The sequence below is a fragment of the Notothenia coriiceps genome, unplaced genomic scaffold (assembly GCF_000735185.1).
Source record: "Notothenia coriiceps isolate Sejong01 unplaced genomic scaffold, NC01 NC01_scaffold00000339, whole genome shotgun sequence".
NCBI lineage: Eukaryota > Metazoa > Chordata > Actinopteri > Perciformes > Nototheniidae > Notothenia > Notothenia coriiceps.
The window spans coordinates 4,736,845-4,752,430 of NW_011333040.1; the positions used below are offsets into that span (position 1 = coordinate 4,736,845).

At 40.4% G+C, this 15,586-nt stretch overlaps 2 protein-coding genes and 2 long non-coding RNA genes across 4 annotated transcripts in view; 1 reads left to right on the forward strand and 3 right to left on the reverse strand.

Moving 5' to 3' along the window:
- The window catches only part of glmna (glomulin, FKBP associated protein a), a 458,443-nt gene that overhangs the window by 294,712 nt on the left and 148,145 nt on the right, over positions 1-15,586 (reverse strand). The window lies entirely within an intron of this gene.
- The window catches only part of LOC104943254 (uncharacterized), a 158,699-nt gene that overhangs the window by 21,648 nt on the left and 121,465 nt on the right, over positions 1-15,586 (reverse strand). The window lies entirely within an intron of this gene.
- LOC104943248 (uncharacterized) lies at positions 622-3,753 on the forward strand. The gene is made up of 2 exons (XR_798094.1): positions 622-721; positions 2,018-3,753. It is a non-coding gene; the product is annotated as an uncharacterized lncRNA (long non-coding RNA).
- On the reverse strand, positions 3,544-6,212 carry cideb (cell death inducing DFFA like effector b). Its single transcript, XM_010768587.1, has 5 exons — positions 6,070-6,212; positions 5,476-5,590; positions 4,697-4,855; positions 4,414-4,604; positions 3,544-4,204 (listed from the first exon to the last, which is right to left on the reverse strand). The coding sequence occupies exons 1-5, from the start codon at positions 6,093-6,095 to the stop codon at positions 4,054-4,056; spliced, it is 642 nt and encodes a 213-aa protein (XP_010766889.1). The 5' UTR covers positions 6,096-6,212; the 3' UTR covers positions 3,544-4,053.

Sequence of the window (15,586 nt, forward strand, 5' to 3'; positions counted from 1 at the left end):
TTTAGGCTGTCATATTACCACCTATACAGTTGTACCTTATGACTGGAAACATAGGTATAGTTGGTTAATAATATATAGTTTATAGTTAGTTAATATATGGATAATCAGAGGTGGAAGTTGTACTCGGATGAATTACTCAAGTAGGCCTAACATAAGTAGCAATACTTAAAACCTACAAAAGTACTTAGTTTTGCAAAATAGCCATTTTAGGCACCCAGATATGTTTAATGGTTTTAGAAAAGTTATTGTGGATTTATCTGTTTGTTCCACTTCAATGTTGCACTTGGTAACGGTGGGGTTTATTTGAAATGACTATGGATGGCTTAACCTGTAATAAATACTGTATAATCATAATATCTTGTTGATTTCATAATGTTTCATTCATAACCTAAATCTGCAAAAGTAACTTTACCTAAATGGTAAAATAAACGTAAGTATTAAACTAGCCATAACTTGAAATACTCGATTAAAGTAAAAGTTAGCCTACCTCAATGTGTACAGTAAGGCTACTTGATAGCCTACATGTATACTACACTAGACTGTTTATAATATAAGCTATCATTTTACGGAGCGAGCGGCGGGGGAACAATTTAAATAGGATAAACGCCTAAAGAGTTAACTTGAAGTGTACGGATAGGGCCGGTTTTAATTGACCAATCCAGAAACACACTGTCAAATAACTTAACAGGCGCATCCTCCACTTAAGGTAAGACGCTGAAAGGTAAGGACTCAAAACCAGTCATTAATTGAAATAAGTGATCTAATATCGGTGTATTCTTGAAGCTGCCCAAGCATATTGATACTTATAGGAATATAAAAAGTACCTATTGTTTAACTGTAATCACAAACGCTCGGGATGTAAACAAAACAACGTCACAGCTAAACCAAAAGCTAAGCTAAGTCAATGTTCAACTGATATTTATTTCAAATTATTGCAATCGTTTGTCAACCAAACGGTCCAAAGTTAACGGCAATAACATTACTGTACATGTTACCGTGGAATACAGTTAACCTAACTTGAATCGGAAAGAAATTACTTCAAGAGCAAACGTAGCCTTGCTAGCTAAAGTTAGCTAACTAGTTCATATGAAATTGTTACCACAAATAAGTTTAAAATATAACCCTATTACGTTATTCATGTTGGTGTTATCGGCCAATGAGGTGGTAATGCAGAACATTTACTGAAATATACTTGGAGTACATTCTACTAAAGTTGGACCTACTTAAATTTTAACTTCAGTATATTAGAGGTAAAAAGGCACTTGTACTTAAAAGTATTTTCCATATTATGCTAGTTTTTTACTTCTACATTTTGGCAGCAAATATGGGTACTCACTTACATTTTTGACAACATTTAGTTACTATTTGCTTTTGCATTTTATGTTATTTTACGAACATTAAAATCAAATAATACCTCTGATGTTCTATCAGGGAATGGAATAACTGGCAGTATATACAAGTGTATCTAATGTTACGTGATCCTTTAACAGCTGCACATGATTGTCACATAATGCATTACTATAGCAGATGTATAATATCTATTTCCCGAAAAAAGGCCACTTTGGATAATGAGTACTTTTAGATTTGGTACTTAAGATATTTTGCCTTCTATTGTTTTTTTTAATTTGACTTGAGTAACTTTTTTGAATGAGGACTTTTTTTGTAACAAAGTATTTAGACTGTGGTATTATGACTTTTCCTTAAGTATAACATCTGTGTACTTCTTCCGCCATAATGCAATAACATATCCATGTAAAGTTAAACTATAAGGTAACATTATTTACTTGCACTATATCTTCCTATCACTAACGTTTTTAAGTCCCCTTTTTACTTCACTGAAGGGAATTATTTCACTTTATTTTCTCCACTATTGTGTTTTTGGTTTCAAGATTTTAGGCCAAAAAAAATCTTTCCTTGTTCATAACTAGCAAAAAGATAAAAGTGTCCTTCAGGAAAATGTACTGTATAAATAAATTCAATTTTCTTTTTATCAACCTTTTTGTTAACTACTCTACAGTCCTGCATCCCCACAGATGTGAAAGATGAGGCAGAAACATTTCTGGAGGTTCCGGCTGCATACAAAAGACAACCAGCGTTTCCGTGAGCGAGATTTATCAGAACCAAACGTTGACATGATGGCCAACCAGAGCAATGTGTTGTGTCTCCCCGTGGTCTCTGACGAGCGAGAAGCTTATATGGGTGCACTCACAAATGAGTTTCAAACCTACAGGCTTGGATGGTGCAGAAGAGCTGAAACAAGGCCTTCGAGCAGTTGTCCATACCTGACCAGAACAGACAGCTGACACTGGCACAGCGCTGCTCCTTGCACCCAGACCAGGTGAAAAGGTGTGTTCGATGATGACAGAGCTCCGCTATGGCATCAGCTGGGGATTTAATGACCATCAGGAAGGTTCGGAGGCGTTCAAGTTGAGTTGGGAGGGAGGCAGAGCTGCAAACCAGGAAAGGGGAACAGAAGAGGATGGAGACAAAGAAAAATAAACGTAAAACAACCTGACTGAAGGAAGGCAGGAGAGGTTACGGGAGGAATCAGGGTGCAAGTTGAGGGAAGGAGAAGTGGGGGAAATGTGGAGGCTGATGGAACTATTGAGCGAAGGAATGAACAGGAGCAGCTAATGAAGAAAGACAAGGATGGAAAAGTAGAAGAAAGGAAAGGAATACTCAGAGGAAGCGGAATAAGTAACGACGGTGACAGACGAGGTGGAATTAAGAAGAACAGCAAGGCGGAGGAGAATATTGTGGGAGAGGGCAAAAAGAAGCAAACAAAGGAAGTGGAGTGTCAGAAGTCCACTCAGTCGGAAGATAACGCTTATTTAGACGAAAAGGGAATAGGAAGCCAAAAAGAGAAGCAACGTCCTGTCCCTGAAAGTAGGGTACTCAATGAGACACAGGATGCAATGCCCCTAGCTCATCCCTTTTGGTGTTCAATACTTCAGGCCCAGCATGCCATGCCTCCTCCCACTGTACAACCAAGACAGAAGTGCTGGGAAAAAATGACGACACACCTCCTTCTACCTCTAATAATGGGAAAAGACCCCTGAGAAAAGTCACTGTGAGGAGAATCAGAAACGCAGACGCACAAACAGAGTCAAACCAACCACCAATGGAGGCAACTATAAAAAAAAAAGGGGCCTTCCCCACCCCGTCTGGTACCCAAAACAAAGAGGCACAGTTTCAGTTGTCGAGGATGAAGGAGGCTTTCCACGGAAATGCCAGTATCCAGACGTTGAGGCGTACAGCAGGCTGGTTGAGGTGTTTGGAATTGCCACGCCCACAGGTTGGTTCATTGGGTCGGAGAACATGCGCTATTATATCAAGGAGATCCAGGCCGCACTGGATGAATAGCGAGCAATACGGCCAGGCCGTCGCCAACGTCAGGTACCCGGCAGAGCCTGAAGCACTGTGAAAGAAGGAGGTCAAATCCTGTGCACCGAATAACCTCAAATGGGAAGTCAATTGAATCCTCTGTTCACGTTTTAAAGGAGGCATCCGAAGAAGTTTGTTCACTTTCATTTTGTGGTTTTGTGAAAGACATTTGTTCACATGCCATTTGCTCCTCTTTCACATGAATGTATTCTGTTATTCTGTTATTGTTATTGACCTGTTTGCGGTTATGATGTATGTACAGTCTTTTCTAATTTGCAACATGGATGCTATTTTCACATCAACGATTTCCTTTTGTACCGTGCAGACGTTTTTATTGTCGTTCAAGTAAAACAGTTTATGTTGTTTGAACATGACTTTTCTTGTCTTTATTTACATCGAAACACTCACAAATTGAAAAAATGATCCGTGAACAGCGGCTGTAATCTCAAAGCAAATAGAAAAATAGTTACCAAATTACCAAAAACAAAGGACAATTCTAGAATATGATGTGAAATATATTGCACAAACAATAGAAAAACAGATGACAGTTATTCTCATGTTATCCAGCTACATTCAAAAAGCTTCCTCTGTTGTTACTACAGGTCTTCACGCGTTAAAGATCCCTATTTAGTCAACAATATGACCAGTCCAAGTTGCTCTATGATACGTCTAAGCAGGTCGGATACAGCTGGCTTTGTACTCTGTCCTCTGTGGCTGCCAGAGCTCTGCGCCTTCGATAATGCGACGGATCACGGAGGCGGTAGTGATAAGCAGGCGTCCAGCGGCGTGTAGGAGGGTGGAGGCCACACGCAGGGCTTCTCTGAAAAACAAGATAAAGTTGTCAGTATGGTTGTGTTTCACTGACATTGCACTCGGTTTAATGCTCTTTAACTTCTCATTCGAGCAGATTGTCAAAGTATTTTCCATATATTATTGCGAGGTAGAAAAATAACATAAGTATGGAACGCATAGAGATGGGAATTGAAGTACAATTATCACTGTGGTGTTTTATTCTGCATGGCTAGTTACCTGATGATTTTCTTGGGCCCCAGACACTCAAAGTTAGCGCTCACAGAATACAGGCCTTGGAAAGTGGCGTTCACATTCAGAGAGCCAAAGACATCCTTTGGGCTTATCCTGTACAGGTCAAAGGTCACACGAGCTATGTCTCTCCCAGTACGGGGCTTGTTGTGGTCTTGAGATTTGGGCACAACTGCACCCTGGGGGGGATCAGAGCACATATATTAAGACTCATAAAAGTATAGATGAGGGTTTATAATAAATAACATTTGGGTTATCTCCTCAAACATACCGGTTGTGGTCTCCATGTCATTCCAGGCTCCAGGGCCATGAGCATGGTGTTGTCGGGCAGGGTCATGAGGAACTCGTCGGAGTCGACCTCAGTGCCGTCCTCTTCACATGCCAGAGACAGAGACCCTGCGGACAGGGACAGCAGCAGGGCCTGGCAGACCTGCAGCACAGACTCAAGCTGTATGATTGTGCACTAGAAACAAATATAGTATACTTCGTTTTGTATTGACTGTTACATTAATTAGCTGGACTCCAGAACAAAATGTATTTTCATATATGAAGCTATTTGTAGTCAGATGGAAACCATTTCCTGTTACCTTTCAACTCTAATTGGAGCCACTTTCAATTAGCCAGCAGCTAAACATATAATTAATACTTAAATGTTATCAGAAAATGCAGTCTGGCCCTTATCTACACGTCAGAAATCTTATCTTCACACCACTTTAGTGCAGCCTTGACTGGCATGTGATCATATATTTGACATCATCAAAGATTTTAGATGAGATAACCATTCAATTGTTGATTGCTGACATTTTAAGCGGACAAATTATAAAGGTTTGAACTTCATTCTAAGAGAACTGATCTCTTTTTTAAATATATTTTCTCAACGTTATCCTTTTTTGTTTCTACCAATGTTTTTAGCACTGCCTTTTATCAGACTTTTTAATGTTTTTCTCCTAATTTTTGTTATTTTATATATTTATAATATCCCATTTACTATAAGCCCAGAGTCTATTCTTTTATTTCCTTCCATTATTTATGTTTTCCAACGGCTCTCACCCTCTCTTTGAGTTCCTCCAGGGTCCCGGCTGTGATGCCCTTCCTGGTCTCCCTGTTGTGACAACATACTCTGAAGGGACGCTGAGGTGGGGACCACACTCGCTTGGTCACAGATCTGAGTAAAAAACAGGTGAAACGGTCATGAACTGTTTTACTTTGTTGGATTTCACAACAGACATTTCGACTTGTCATTAAAGGAAAAGCACCTCTACTAACAACATTAATGATAGCTCTGTTCTACTTAAGTGTCACACTTTATGTCATGCCAGTGTTGAAGAAAGCCAAAATGACATTAAACAATCAATAGTTTTATAATATTTACATTTGCGTTTTTCACACTTTTACGTATCAAAATCTTTATAAAAAGAGGACAACTCTCATGATAATGAAGCTAAATGTCAAATTTCACATTAAAACATATCTTAAAATGACAAATCATCAACTTTGTTACTCTAATCAGTCAGTCTACTTAAGCCTAGCCCCTACAATAATTATTCCAACAGCAACATAATGATATTTAGATTTTTAGTCAAGCGAAGAGGTCGTGAACCAATCAATACAATATCAACAGGCCAAAAGTAATGTTTCACTCACTTGATAAATGAAGAGGTTGTATCCATGTTTCTCAGTTTCTTGTTGTCTCTTCTCCTGGACGTATTATTTCGTAAGCTGTTTTGGTGTAGCAAATGGTGATAATGTCAGCTTGTTATTGCCCCAGCAGCTGGACTTTGTCCTAAACATGGTGATAACTCAGATACAGGACATAAAAGGCAAAGTTCATGTTGCCTCTGTGTGTTTGTGTGTGAGATAAATGTTTTCAACTAGCAAAGGTATTACCTCTTTAGATAATAACTGATACTGGATCATTTTAGTTGAAGCCAATACTGTTTGCACAGTTTTAAACATCTGATAGTCATGTTTTAAATTGTATAGCTGCTTATATTAGCTGATATACATGTCCAATCAATCTATTTTCCAACGCTAATTCCTAATATATATATATATATTCAACGATTTATCTTGCTTTTTCCTGAGCCATTATTTTGCTTCATAATACCTTTTTTATTTGTTTTTTATAGTATCATCATTCTGTGTTCATAGGCTCATTAAAATAAATTGACAGTCTTAACACTATTTCTCCGCACAGTTTTAAACGATGTTTAACTATTATTAAACATTTAATAAACAGATGGTAGCAACCAGCGCCATATAGACTGACATAGACTTCTTCTAACTGCTGTCGAAACTGCTACGTCATATCCTGTAAAATCAGGGTGTGCGCTTGTTTTATATATTATAGTTCGCGCGCGGATTGAGTTTCCTGTTCGAACCAATGTCCTTAATTACAAATGTACTAAGCACCGCTAATCCGGCGCACCCTGGTGAGCATTTGAAACCCTATATATTGTTGCGGCGAAGGCGGGAGGATGAGAAGAAGAACTTTAGAGAAGTGTTGCTAGCTGTTTGAGCCTTTGAGCGGGTAAACAAAAACAACAGGACTACCGAGGCGTAACGTTAACGACAGATAACTGCAGGAGTTAGGAAACAACATTCTTGAAGTATTTCCTGTTTAACGTTCCTCGGGTAAACTGTTATTTTAGCGGCAGATTTGAAGCGGAATTTGGGAGTTATGTGTCAAAGTTGCTAAGCTAGTTAATAGACGTTCACCTCATTAGCTTAAGCTAGCTTGCAAATTCAGCAGTATGACTGCAAGAAAAGCTAAGGAAAATGGTAAGTGTTAATACATGGAATAAGGATTCAAATACATGTGAAACTGTCAATATTGTAGTGGCAGTGGAAGGTGACAATTTGACAGCTGATGTGGGACCCCTGCATTACCACCACCTGGGTTATTGCCAGTACTGTAACATCGGAATCTTCAATCTATAGAGACAGACACACATTCTCAACCCTGCCTATTTATTCACATGAGTTGCAATGATTGTTGTCTCTTTTCTTTTGTCTCTTGCACAGATGCCACCCTCCCTTTAGCTGCACTCCAGCTCCTGGCCCCGCCTGTGCGCCTGGTGTCTGCAGCTCTGTGGAAGGTGATGAAGCAGAGGGATGTGATGCACTATGGGGTTGTGGAGGAATTTGTGACCTCACTATGTGAGACTGTCCCTGGGCTGCTCACTGCGAGACACCAGGGCAAGCTGGCACTGGGGCTGAGAGCACGGGTGAGAATCTGATGCCTTTCCTATCTACCTGACTATAATATTCTCCATTTTGACACATCATTGCCAAGTATTTTTAATGATCCGTTTGCTGGTCTGAATGTACGGTTTATCAATTTATTTTCAGTTGATCTTGGAGCTCTGCTCTACACAGCCGGATAAAAAGGAGATAATGTCACATCTGGAAAGGATCCGTGCTCCTGCTGCTGTGTTAACCTCCTCTGCAACTACTAAAGTAAATTACATTTGATATCTAGACTCGCACTACAAATTGCTTTCCCATTTTTGTCACTGTAAACTGTTTGCAGGTTTTATACTGAAGAAAAATGGCATGATCTTTATGCTCCATGGCCTCATGCTGCATTACAATTACAACAGTTATAATATTGGAGGTATTTGCAGAATTAAACGTTACACAATCTCGGACTGTAGTGTTGCGTCAATATATTATTTTAAGACTTAAGGATGGAAAAAGTTTAATTTTGTTTCTATTTTGTCTCCTAGAAGAGGGATTTAAAAATCATGAATACAGTGGAAGGTTTCCAATCATTGGTTCACTCGCTGCTAACAGACACAACAAGGAGGACACATTTCTTCAAGGTGAGTCCTTTCACAAACTTTGTATCTGCATTGATGTCTTTTGGATTGTGTCACAGGCTCAGCTAGGGATGGGTATCGTTTGAAATGCATTGATTCCGGTTCTTATCGATTCCCCGTTTCGATTCCAAAATTGTAAAAGAAAGATGTCAAACGTTTAGATAACAAAAATATCTTAATTATTTTAAGCTTTAACTGACATTTTTACAAATAAAAAATATACATGCAATTCAAATGTATTGCATAATAGCTGTGCTTTATTTTAACTGAGCTATGCCTGTGGCAAGCTATTAACAGGCATTATACTGTGCCTTGTCTTTTTCTTTCTTAGTGTAGTGGTGCCTCACTTTAGAGCGTTTACCGCCATCCATCTTTGGTGTTATGAAGTGACTGAGCTCGTGAACTGTCTACGAAGTGACTGAGCTCGTGAACTGTCTACGGGAGGGCGGGAGGAGCCTTGCTGCGGGGCAACTGTGGACCTCTGTCGCCTGTCAGCAGTATTGTAGTCAAGTCACCAATTCACAAGTCCAAGTCACTCTCGAGTCACCACTCTTCGAGTGCGAGTCACCAAGGGAGAGTCGTAGTCGAGTCCGAGTCACCCAAGGAGTGTCCGAGTCGAGTCAGAGTCATCATTACCTGTGTTCTAGTCCAAGTCCAAGTCACCTAAGAAGAGTCCAAGTCAAGTCCGAGTCCCAAGTCTTCATGTATTAATCTTCGTGGATATATGTGTTGATTTCAACACATATATCCACGAAGATTAATACATGAAGACTTGGGACTCGGACTTGACTTGGACTCTTCTTAGGTGACTTGGACTTGGACTAGAACACAGGTAANATGTGGCCAGGGAAAGGAAAGTTTGGGGCTCTCTGCTGGAAATGCTACCTCTGCGACCCGACCACGGATAAGCCGGATAAGCGGGAGAAGATGGACAGATGGAACCTGCATTTACAATTCTAACATCTCTAGTTTCAAAAATAAGAGTATGTATTTATTGCCTTATGAAGGAATCGCCAAATATGCTCATCAGTAATCAAATAAAGCAATTTAAAAAAAAAGATATAGCCTGGGGCAGAGGAATTGGTATTCTGTGTGTCTTCAGCTTCCCTGATATTTATGAGAATTACTGCTAATTACACCAGGATTCTGAAAACCCAAAATGCCACACTTTCAAGATACGTATAGACATTCAGAATTTGTATGTTTACCTCTCTGTCTCAATTTAAAGTTTTCCATTTGAACCTGCATGCTTACTCCCACCGAGCCTTTGATTGGCTACAGCAATGCTTGATCTCTATGTTCACTAATTACGATATAACAAACCTGACGTAATAATAAAAGCCTCTTCTCATCCCAGTGAACAGTATATAATGGATTAGCTGCAATTTACTATCAAAGTCTAAAACGAGACAACTCGGTCCTCTGAGAAAAGCATTGTTGAAAGTTTTCACTCAGCGCCAAGTTTCTGAACCGAAGCGTGCCATTTTCATTTTGTTTGGCATTTTGAGATGTCTGAGGGAGTTGGTGTGCACTTAAAGAGATGCTGACATGTTATTGTCTGACTGCGTTTTGGTCTTCATCTCTAATAGACAATGGCTTGCCTTTTGTATTTATAATGCATGCTCTCTTTGAGGTTGTTACAGGTGCTACTGAGACACTCCTTATCAGTCTCTCCTTGTTGATCATCACACCAACATAATTATATTACCTTCCCTACACAATATTCTTAGGACTATATGTAACATATTAGCGTATTATGAATTCTCTCTGCAGTTTGGCCTACCCATTGCCTAACGTGGTGTCTAATTAATTAGCTGTGTTTATGCTAGCCATTATAACCTTGACAGCATGTTACCTTCATCCCAGGAAAGGGTTCTTTCATGACAAATTACTAGACTGGATGTGTGACACCTCTCTGACTTGCCTGTGGTGTCCCGTGCTGGGGACAAAAGCCCAGATGACTCTAACAGAGCTGTGTCTTGAAGATATGAGATATTCAAATGAGATGCTAACAGAGAGGGACTTTGTGATGCCGGATGTCTAATGTTAATGTTCTCATTTGAATATAAAAGAATCTTTGCCATTTTTGGCGGATCAAAAAGGGAGAATATGAGATGTGAATGTGAGTTCTTCAGGCATGACTGACAAGACAATGGGAAAGTTTTACAGTGTCGGCGCCTTTGTCAAACTGGTATTCAGCTGGAGCTCAAGCAGAAGGGGTTAATGGGTTGAATGCAGGGCACTTAATGAAAAATGACAGATATTTATAAATTGTTTCAGTTATTAAACGTATTATGTCAACTCATGAGGCTATGGCCAGATGTCTATGGCGTTTCGGAATTATTTAGTTAGCTTAGCGGGCTAGTTAGTTGTACAGGTTGTATTTTTCATTTGATGGCTAAATAGATATGCTAATTAACCTGACAAATTGTTATTGCCTAATGTGAAGTGGTCGATAGTAGTGTAAGCTTTGTAACAGTACAAATTATTAAAAAATTCCTTTATGTGTTGCCTAGATACAAGAAACTTTCTCGATAAGTTACCCTATAAAACAAAACAAAAACGTGTAATCCTTAAAGCACCTGCAAAGGGCAAAATGCACCTGTGCTGCCAAGCAACTAGCGTATCAGTGCTTTTTTTCATATTTGCACAAATTTAAATAGGGGTTATGGATACATTGGTTAAAATTGGCCCCTTTCTATGCAAATTGGCCCCATTGCTAAATTAAACGGCATATTAAATCCCACATTTAATATCCCAATTTCTCCCCCTTTCACATTTGAATTCCTTGCCTAAAGTTTTGAGGTATGCCTCTGCACTCATGGGTCAGGAATAGTAGCCCACTGAAATGTCTCATTTTCTTTCTCTCTGCCATTGTTCTTCCTACTGTGTTGTTGGCGCAAAAGCAATAGTTATACCTAAGCACATACCTAAAGCAAATAAAGTGCAAAGTGAACTCGGCCACCCCAACATTTTTATGGATCAGCTTTAATCACTAGCGCGATGTGTTTTGTATGTCAGACCTTGAAATCCCCAAATAATCCCCAATTAATGGCCGTATTCCATTAGTTCTGAATTCACCCAACGGTTTAACAATGTTACTTATAATATTGAAATCTTTCCCCATGTCCTGAGAAAGCAATTACAGCTCACTCAGACCAATAGGCCAATTCATGGGAGGTTCATGATCTCCCTGAACCCAACACAGAGTCCTTCAGTGAGACGGAGATAATGATTCCTGCTCAGGGGCTGCAGCTATGCCAACAGGTCGTATATACTACTCCTTATTCGCCATCATTGCTCAATACACTGTATTGTGGAAGGCAAATTGAGGATATATAATTCAATAAGCAATGTACTAAAGAATTAATATATTCAAGTTAATTATGCCACCGTGTAAGGGAACTGTTCTACATCGGATTACAAAAATGATTTTTACTTTTGACCTTGGTCTCTGCGGATCAGCTTCATTATGGGGATTTAGTTATAGCTTATCATTTTAAAACAATTGGCGTGGAGCGGCCCTTTTATTTATGATTCAAGGATTGATGTCCTTTGTTTAAATAAAATATGGCTCAAAGGTGGGAGTGTGTATGAATCTTTTCAAGCGAGTGATTAGATAGGAGATTTATTTATTCATGTTTATGTTAGGTTGTGCTATTCTTAAGACAGCTGCTCCACAGAGGCAAAGCTGCAGAGGAGATGGGAAGGAGTGTTGATGGAAGAACTAATGATATCTGAAGGTTTTAATGAGAGGTTCTGCTTCTCTCAACCTTCTCTGATCCACTATGCAAACCACCCTGCAGGTCCTGTACCTGCTCTGAGCTGAACGACTTGTTCGGCGGAAACTGACTGGCCTCATTGTATATCCTCCCAACTTTGACAGCTGGGAGACGCCTAAGGCTCATCCTGAAGCTACTACCTCGGTTTGAGAGTGCAGAAATTCTGTAGAAAGACTGGAATATTTTTGCAATTTCCTCTTTGTGGGACGAATAAAGGGATTCTGATTCGATCCTCCATTAGTTTCAATGCAATGTCACTTCCACTCTTTGTCCTGATACTTCAAGCCTCTGTGGTCCTGATTGACAGAATGAATATTATTGTGTAATTTTTATTCTTCTTAGTTATTCCTTACTAGTCAATGGCATCTAATATGATTCAAGAAGGTTTGGTGAGGTTGAAGTGTGAACGTTGTCCTCAGAGGATCACAGCAACTTCTGTAAATGGCATTAACTTTTTACAATGTAGGCCAGGTTCTTTTTGTCTGCTAGCCTTATATTATTACATTTTCCAATTATTATTCATTTTTCAATGCTTTACTACTGGCAACAAAGCCCACCTCTGACATAGCAAAAATAATTAGCTACTCCCAATAACGCTGCCGTGTGTTTGGAGCAGAACGAGGTCTCAGGGTTTTTTGTTCTAGAGATCACGACACCCTGAATTACCTGAAGAATACCCGGAGCAATCTATGAACCTAATTAACTTCCCACAGAGATCAAATCAACACATCATTAAAAAATATATTGGAAGTCAAAACGAGCATTTGCCAAGGTCTTATCCGTCCCCTTTCTCTCCTTTCTGTCTTCCCAACGCTGCTTTCTCTGGGATCTATTGCGTGTGAGCAGAGCTGAGGGATGGCGGGTGAATGTGTTGGGAAGGAGCCATTTATTCCTTCAAGTAATCAATGTGCAGTTTTAATTCATTTGAAGGCACTCAATCAGCCCTAATGTTGATGGCTCTTGGGTGTGAGCATCAGTTATGCGGGAGTGTTATATAGCTTTGGTTTGGACCCATTTCATCAAATATTTATGGGGATAAAAAAAAGTGCATCAAAATAGAAGTGAGCAGAATTACACTTAAGTTTCTCATGTGTTGTGAGCTCTTGACTTGCATTGTTCTGAATACTGAAAGTCCTTTGGTCCAGGTTTCTTTGTTTTCTCGGTTGCAACGGGTGTTAGAGGAATCAGATATGTCATAACACTTTTTTTTCATCCTCTTTTTTTGCTTATTTACTTAGATGAACTCATCAAACTCGCTTTCATGCCATAAGGCTCTGGTCTGAATGGACATATAGTACAAAAGCAAGTGATGCAAAAAGGTGAAATAGGGCGATATCTCTCCAGCTCAATTGAGCCTGCCTTTTCTCCTCACTCTTCATCAGCCTTGTCTGCCTCGCCTCTGTCTGCCAGTGTGTTTGGCTTTCAGATGTGATGTGAGCATAGTATTCTCTCAGACCCAGGCAGTTACTTTGTGAACAGCCGCTGCCTGCACACTGATGCTATTTCACTGCTGCATCCCCCAAGTTATATTACATTTGCAACTGGCCCTCTTTAAGTCTTTTTCATGAGATGTATGTTTTAAAGAGTGTGTCAATTCTTAAAGATGCCCTTGGCTGTTATCAGTCAGAGCCCGATGTGGCGGTGGCCCATTTTGCTTGCATAAACTGCATATCAAATCTTAACCTCAGATCTCAGATCCGATCCGACTTAAAACTGTCCCAACAAAGCAGAGGCTTCAATATTAATGCATTTAACTTAACATCGTTTTAACTATGATCCAATGTATGCCCTTTCAGCTCACAGCACTTCCTTGTAACTATTTATTCCTTATCACAAAGCTGTTTGGTTCCAACTGCAATTAGACGTTTAAAAGCTGTGAATCCCCTGTGAAGATCCCTCTTACAACCATGCAAGGAATAAGCAATGCCTTTTTATTTCACAGTGGAGCAGATTTGCAAATAAACCCACGTCTCTTTTTAACAATCTCTAAGTTCCAGCTGTTTTGTTGACCAGCATCGCTCTTCGGGGGGCCACGCTAAAGCAACGGCACGATTACTTCTTATTAGAGCTCTGACTCCTGATACAACTCCACTAGGAGGGGCGAACCATCCATTTAAGACATGCTAAACCTCTAGTAGCAGCAGACAGGGGAGCCCTGCAAATGTGAGTTTATGTCTGCGGCTCGTATGGTATAGCGGAGTCAGTGGTAGTGTCCTGCTGAGTTCCCGCAGAGATCCCAGATCCCAGATCCACAGCACTAGAACTCCTGAGACTCCGGCCTTCTCCAACATTTACCCACAGTTTGTGACTTGCAGTAGGGTGACATACTTTGTTTTACTTACAGTGGAAGTAATTACGTCTCCTCAGATGGATAACTTCGCCTCCCCTGTCACCCTGTTTAGAAAAGGTAGTAGTTTAGTCGACTACAAGCTAACAATACGGATTACTCCCTGACTAGTCGACCTCAAGTACATAAGGTAAAACAGTCAAGATTATTCTTTCCCCTGAAACGAATGGTCAATAGTACCGAAGCTATATAGAATTAGAAACATGATGTAAGTACACATGGGTTCGGATCGCCGTGAACGACGGTTGACAAGTCCTGCAACGGAATAGTGGCGTCTGCCAGTTTCAGGATAGAACCGAAGAAAAAAAAACGGTCGTATTTGTGTTCTCCGATCGACAAAACTCATTCCGTTGTACCATCGCCCAAGTATACGCGTAGTAGTATGCCTGTGAAGAGCCCCGCCCTCACCAAGTCAGACATCTCCTAACCTGAAACCTTGGCTTCCCAACCGGTCGCCCCAAGTGCCTCACACCTGACCATATGCCTCTCCCCGGTCAAGTGAGGAGGACCCGGGTGACGGCTCTTCACGGGACTCGTTCCGGTGGGATCTGGGGTTGACGAGTGACCACGGCCGATCCTGACCCGACGGAGGCGAGACTGGAGAGTTGACTACACGTACACACGTATATTGCGACACCATATACATACACGGCTACCAAGATTTTTTCACACTGACATACTGGAGATATTTTTGCGTACACACAGACATGCGTCGTCACCTTTGACTTACAGGGGGAGCCCCTAATCTATTTCCAGGTAGAAGAACGAAAGAAGACATAATTAACAGTTTTTGTTTAGTCAACAATAATTAGTTACTCTCAAAGTAACATCCTAGTCGCAGTCCACACCATTTTTTTATACGGAGTCTCTACACAGCTTTTGGACACTCATTAACCACGTCTTACCTTCATAGACAAAACTCATTTACCGGTGTAGTTTACTCTAAAGAAAAAAGGATAAATCCTAATTTACAAGAAACAAAAAAAACGCCCCCCCGCCCAGCCTGCCCGCGAACGTACGTTATAACTAGATGAGGTTGGAGTGTCCTACCTGTCTCTCTCTTTCCGCGTCTCCCTCCGTCTCTCCTCCGCGTCCCCCCCAATAAGGAGTCCTGTCGGCAACGATAGGCGACGGGTGGGCGTGGGGGTTAGAGAGAGGGAGGGAGAGCGTATAGGTATGTTAAATTCTACTGAACACGAGAAAACAAGGAC

What these genes read in the sequence shown, in the direction of transcription:
- cideb (XM_010768587.1), bottom strand. Translation starts at nt 6,095, where the DNA reads ATGGATACAACCTCTTCATTTATCAA. An exon ending in ACAACCTCTTCATTTATCAA is followed by an intron (nt 5,591 to 6,069) that starts GTGAGTGAAACA and finishes TTTTTTACTCAG; the next exon opens with ATCTGTGACCAAGCGAGTGT. An exon ending in TGGAGGAACTCAAAGAGAGG is followed by an intron (nt 4,856 to 5,475) that starts GTGAGAGCCGTT and finishes TCTGTGCTGCAG; the next exon opens with GTCTGCCAGGCCCTGCTGCT.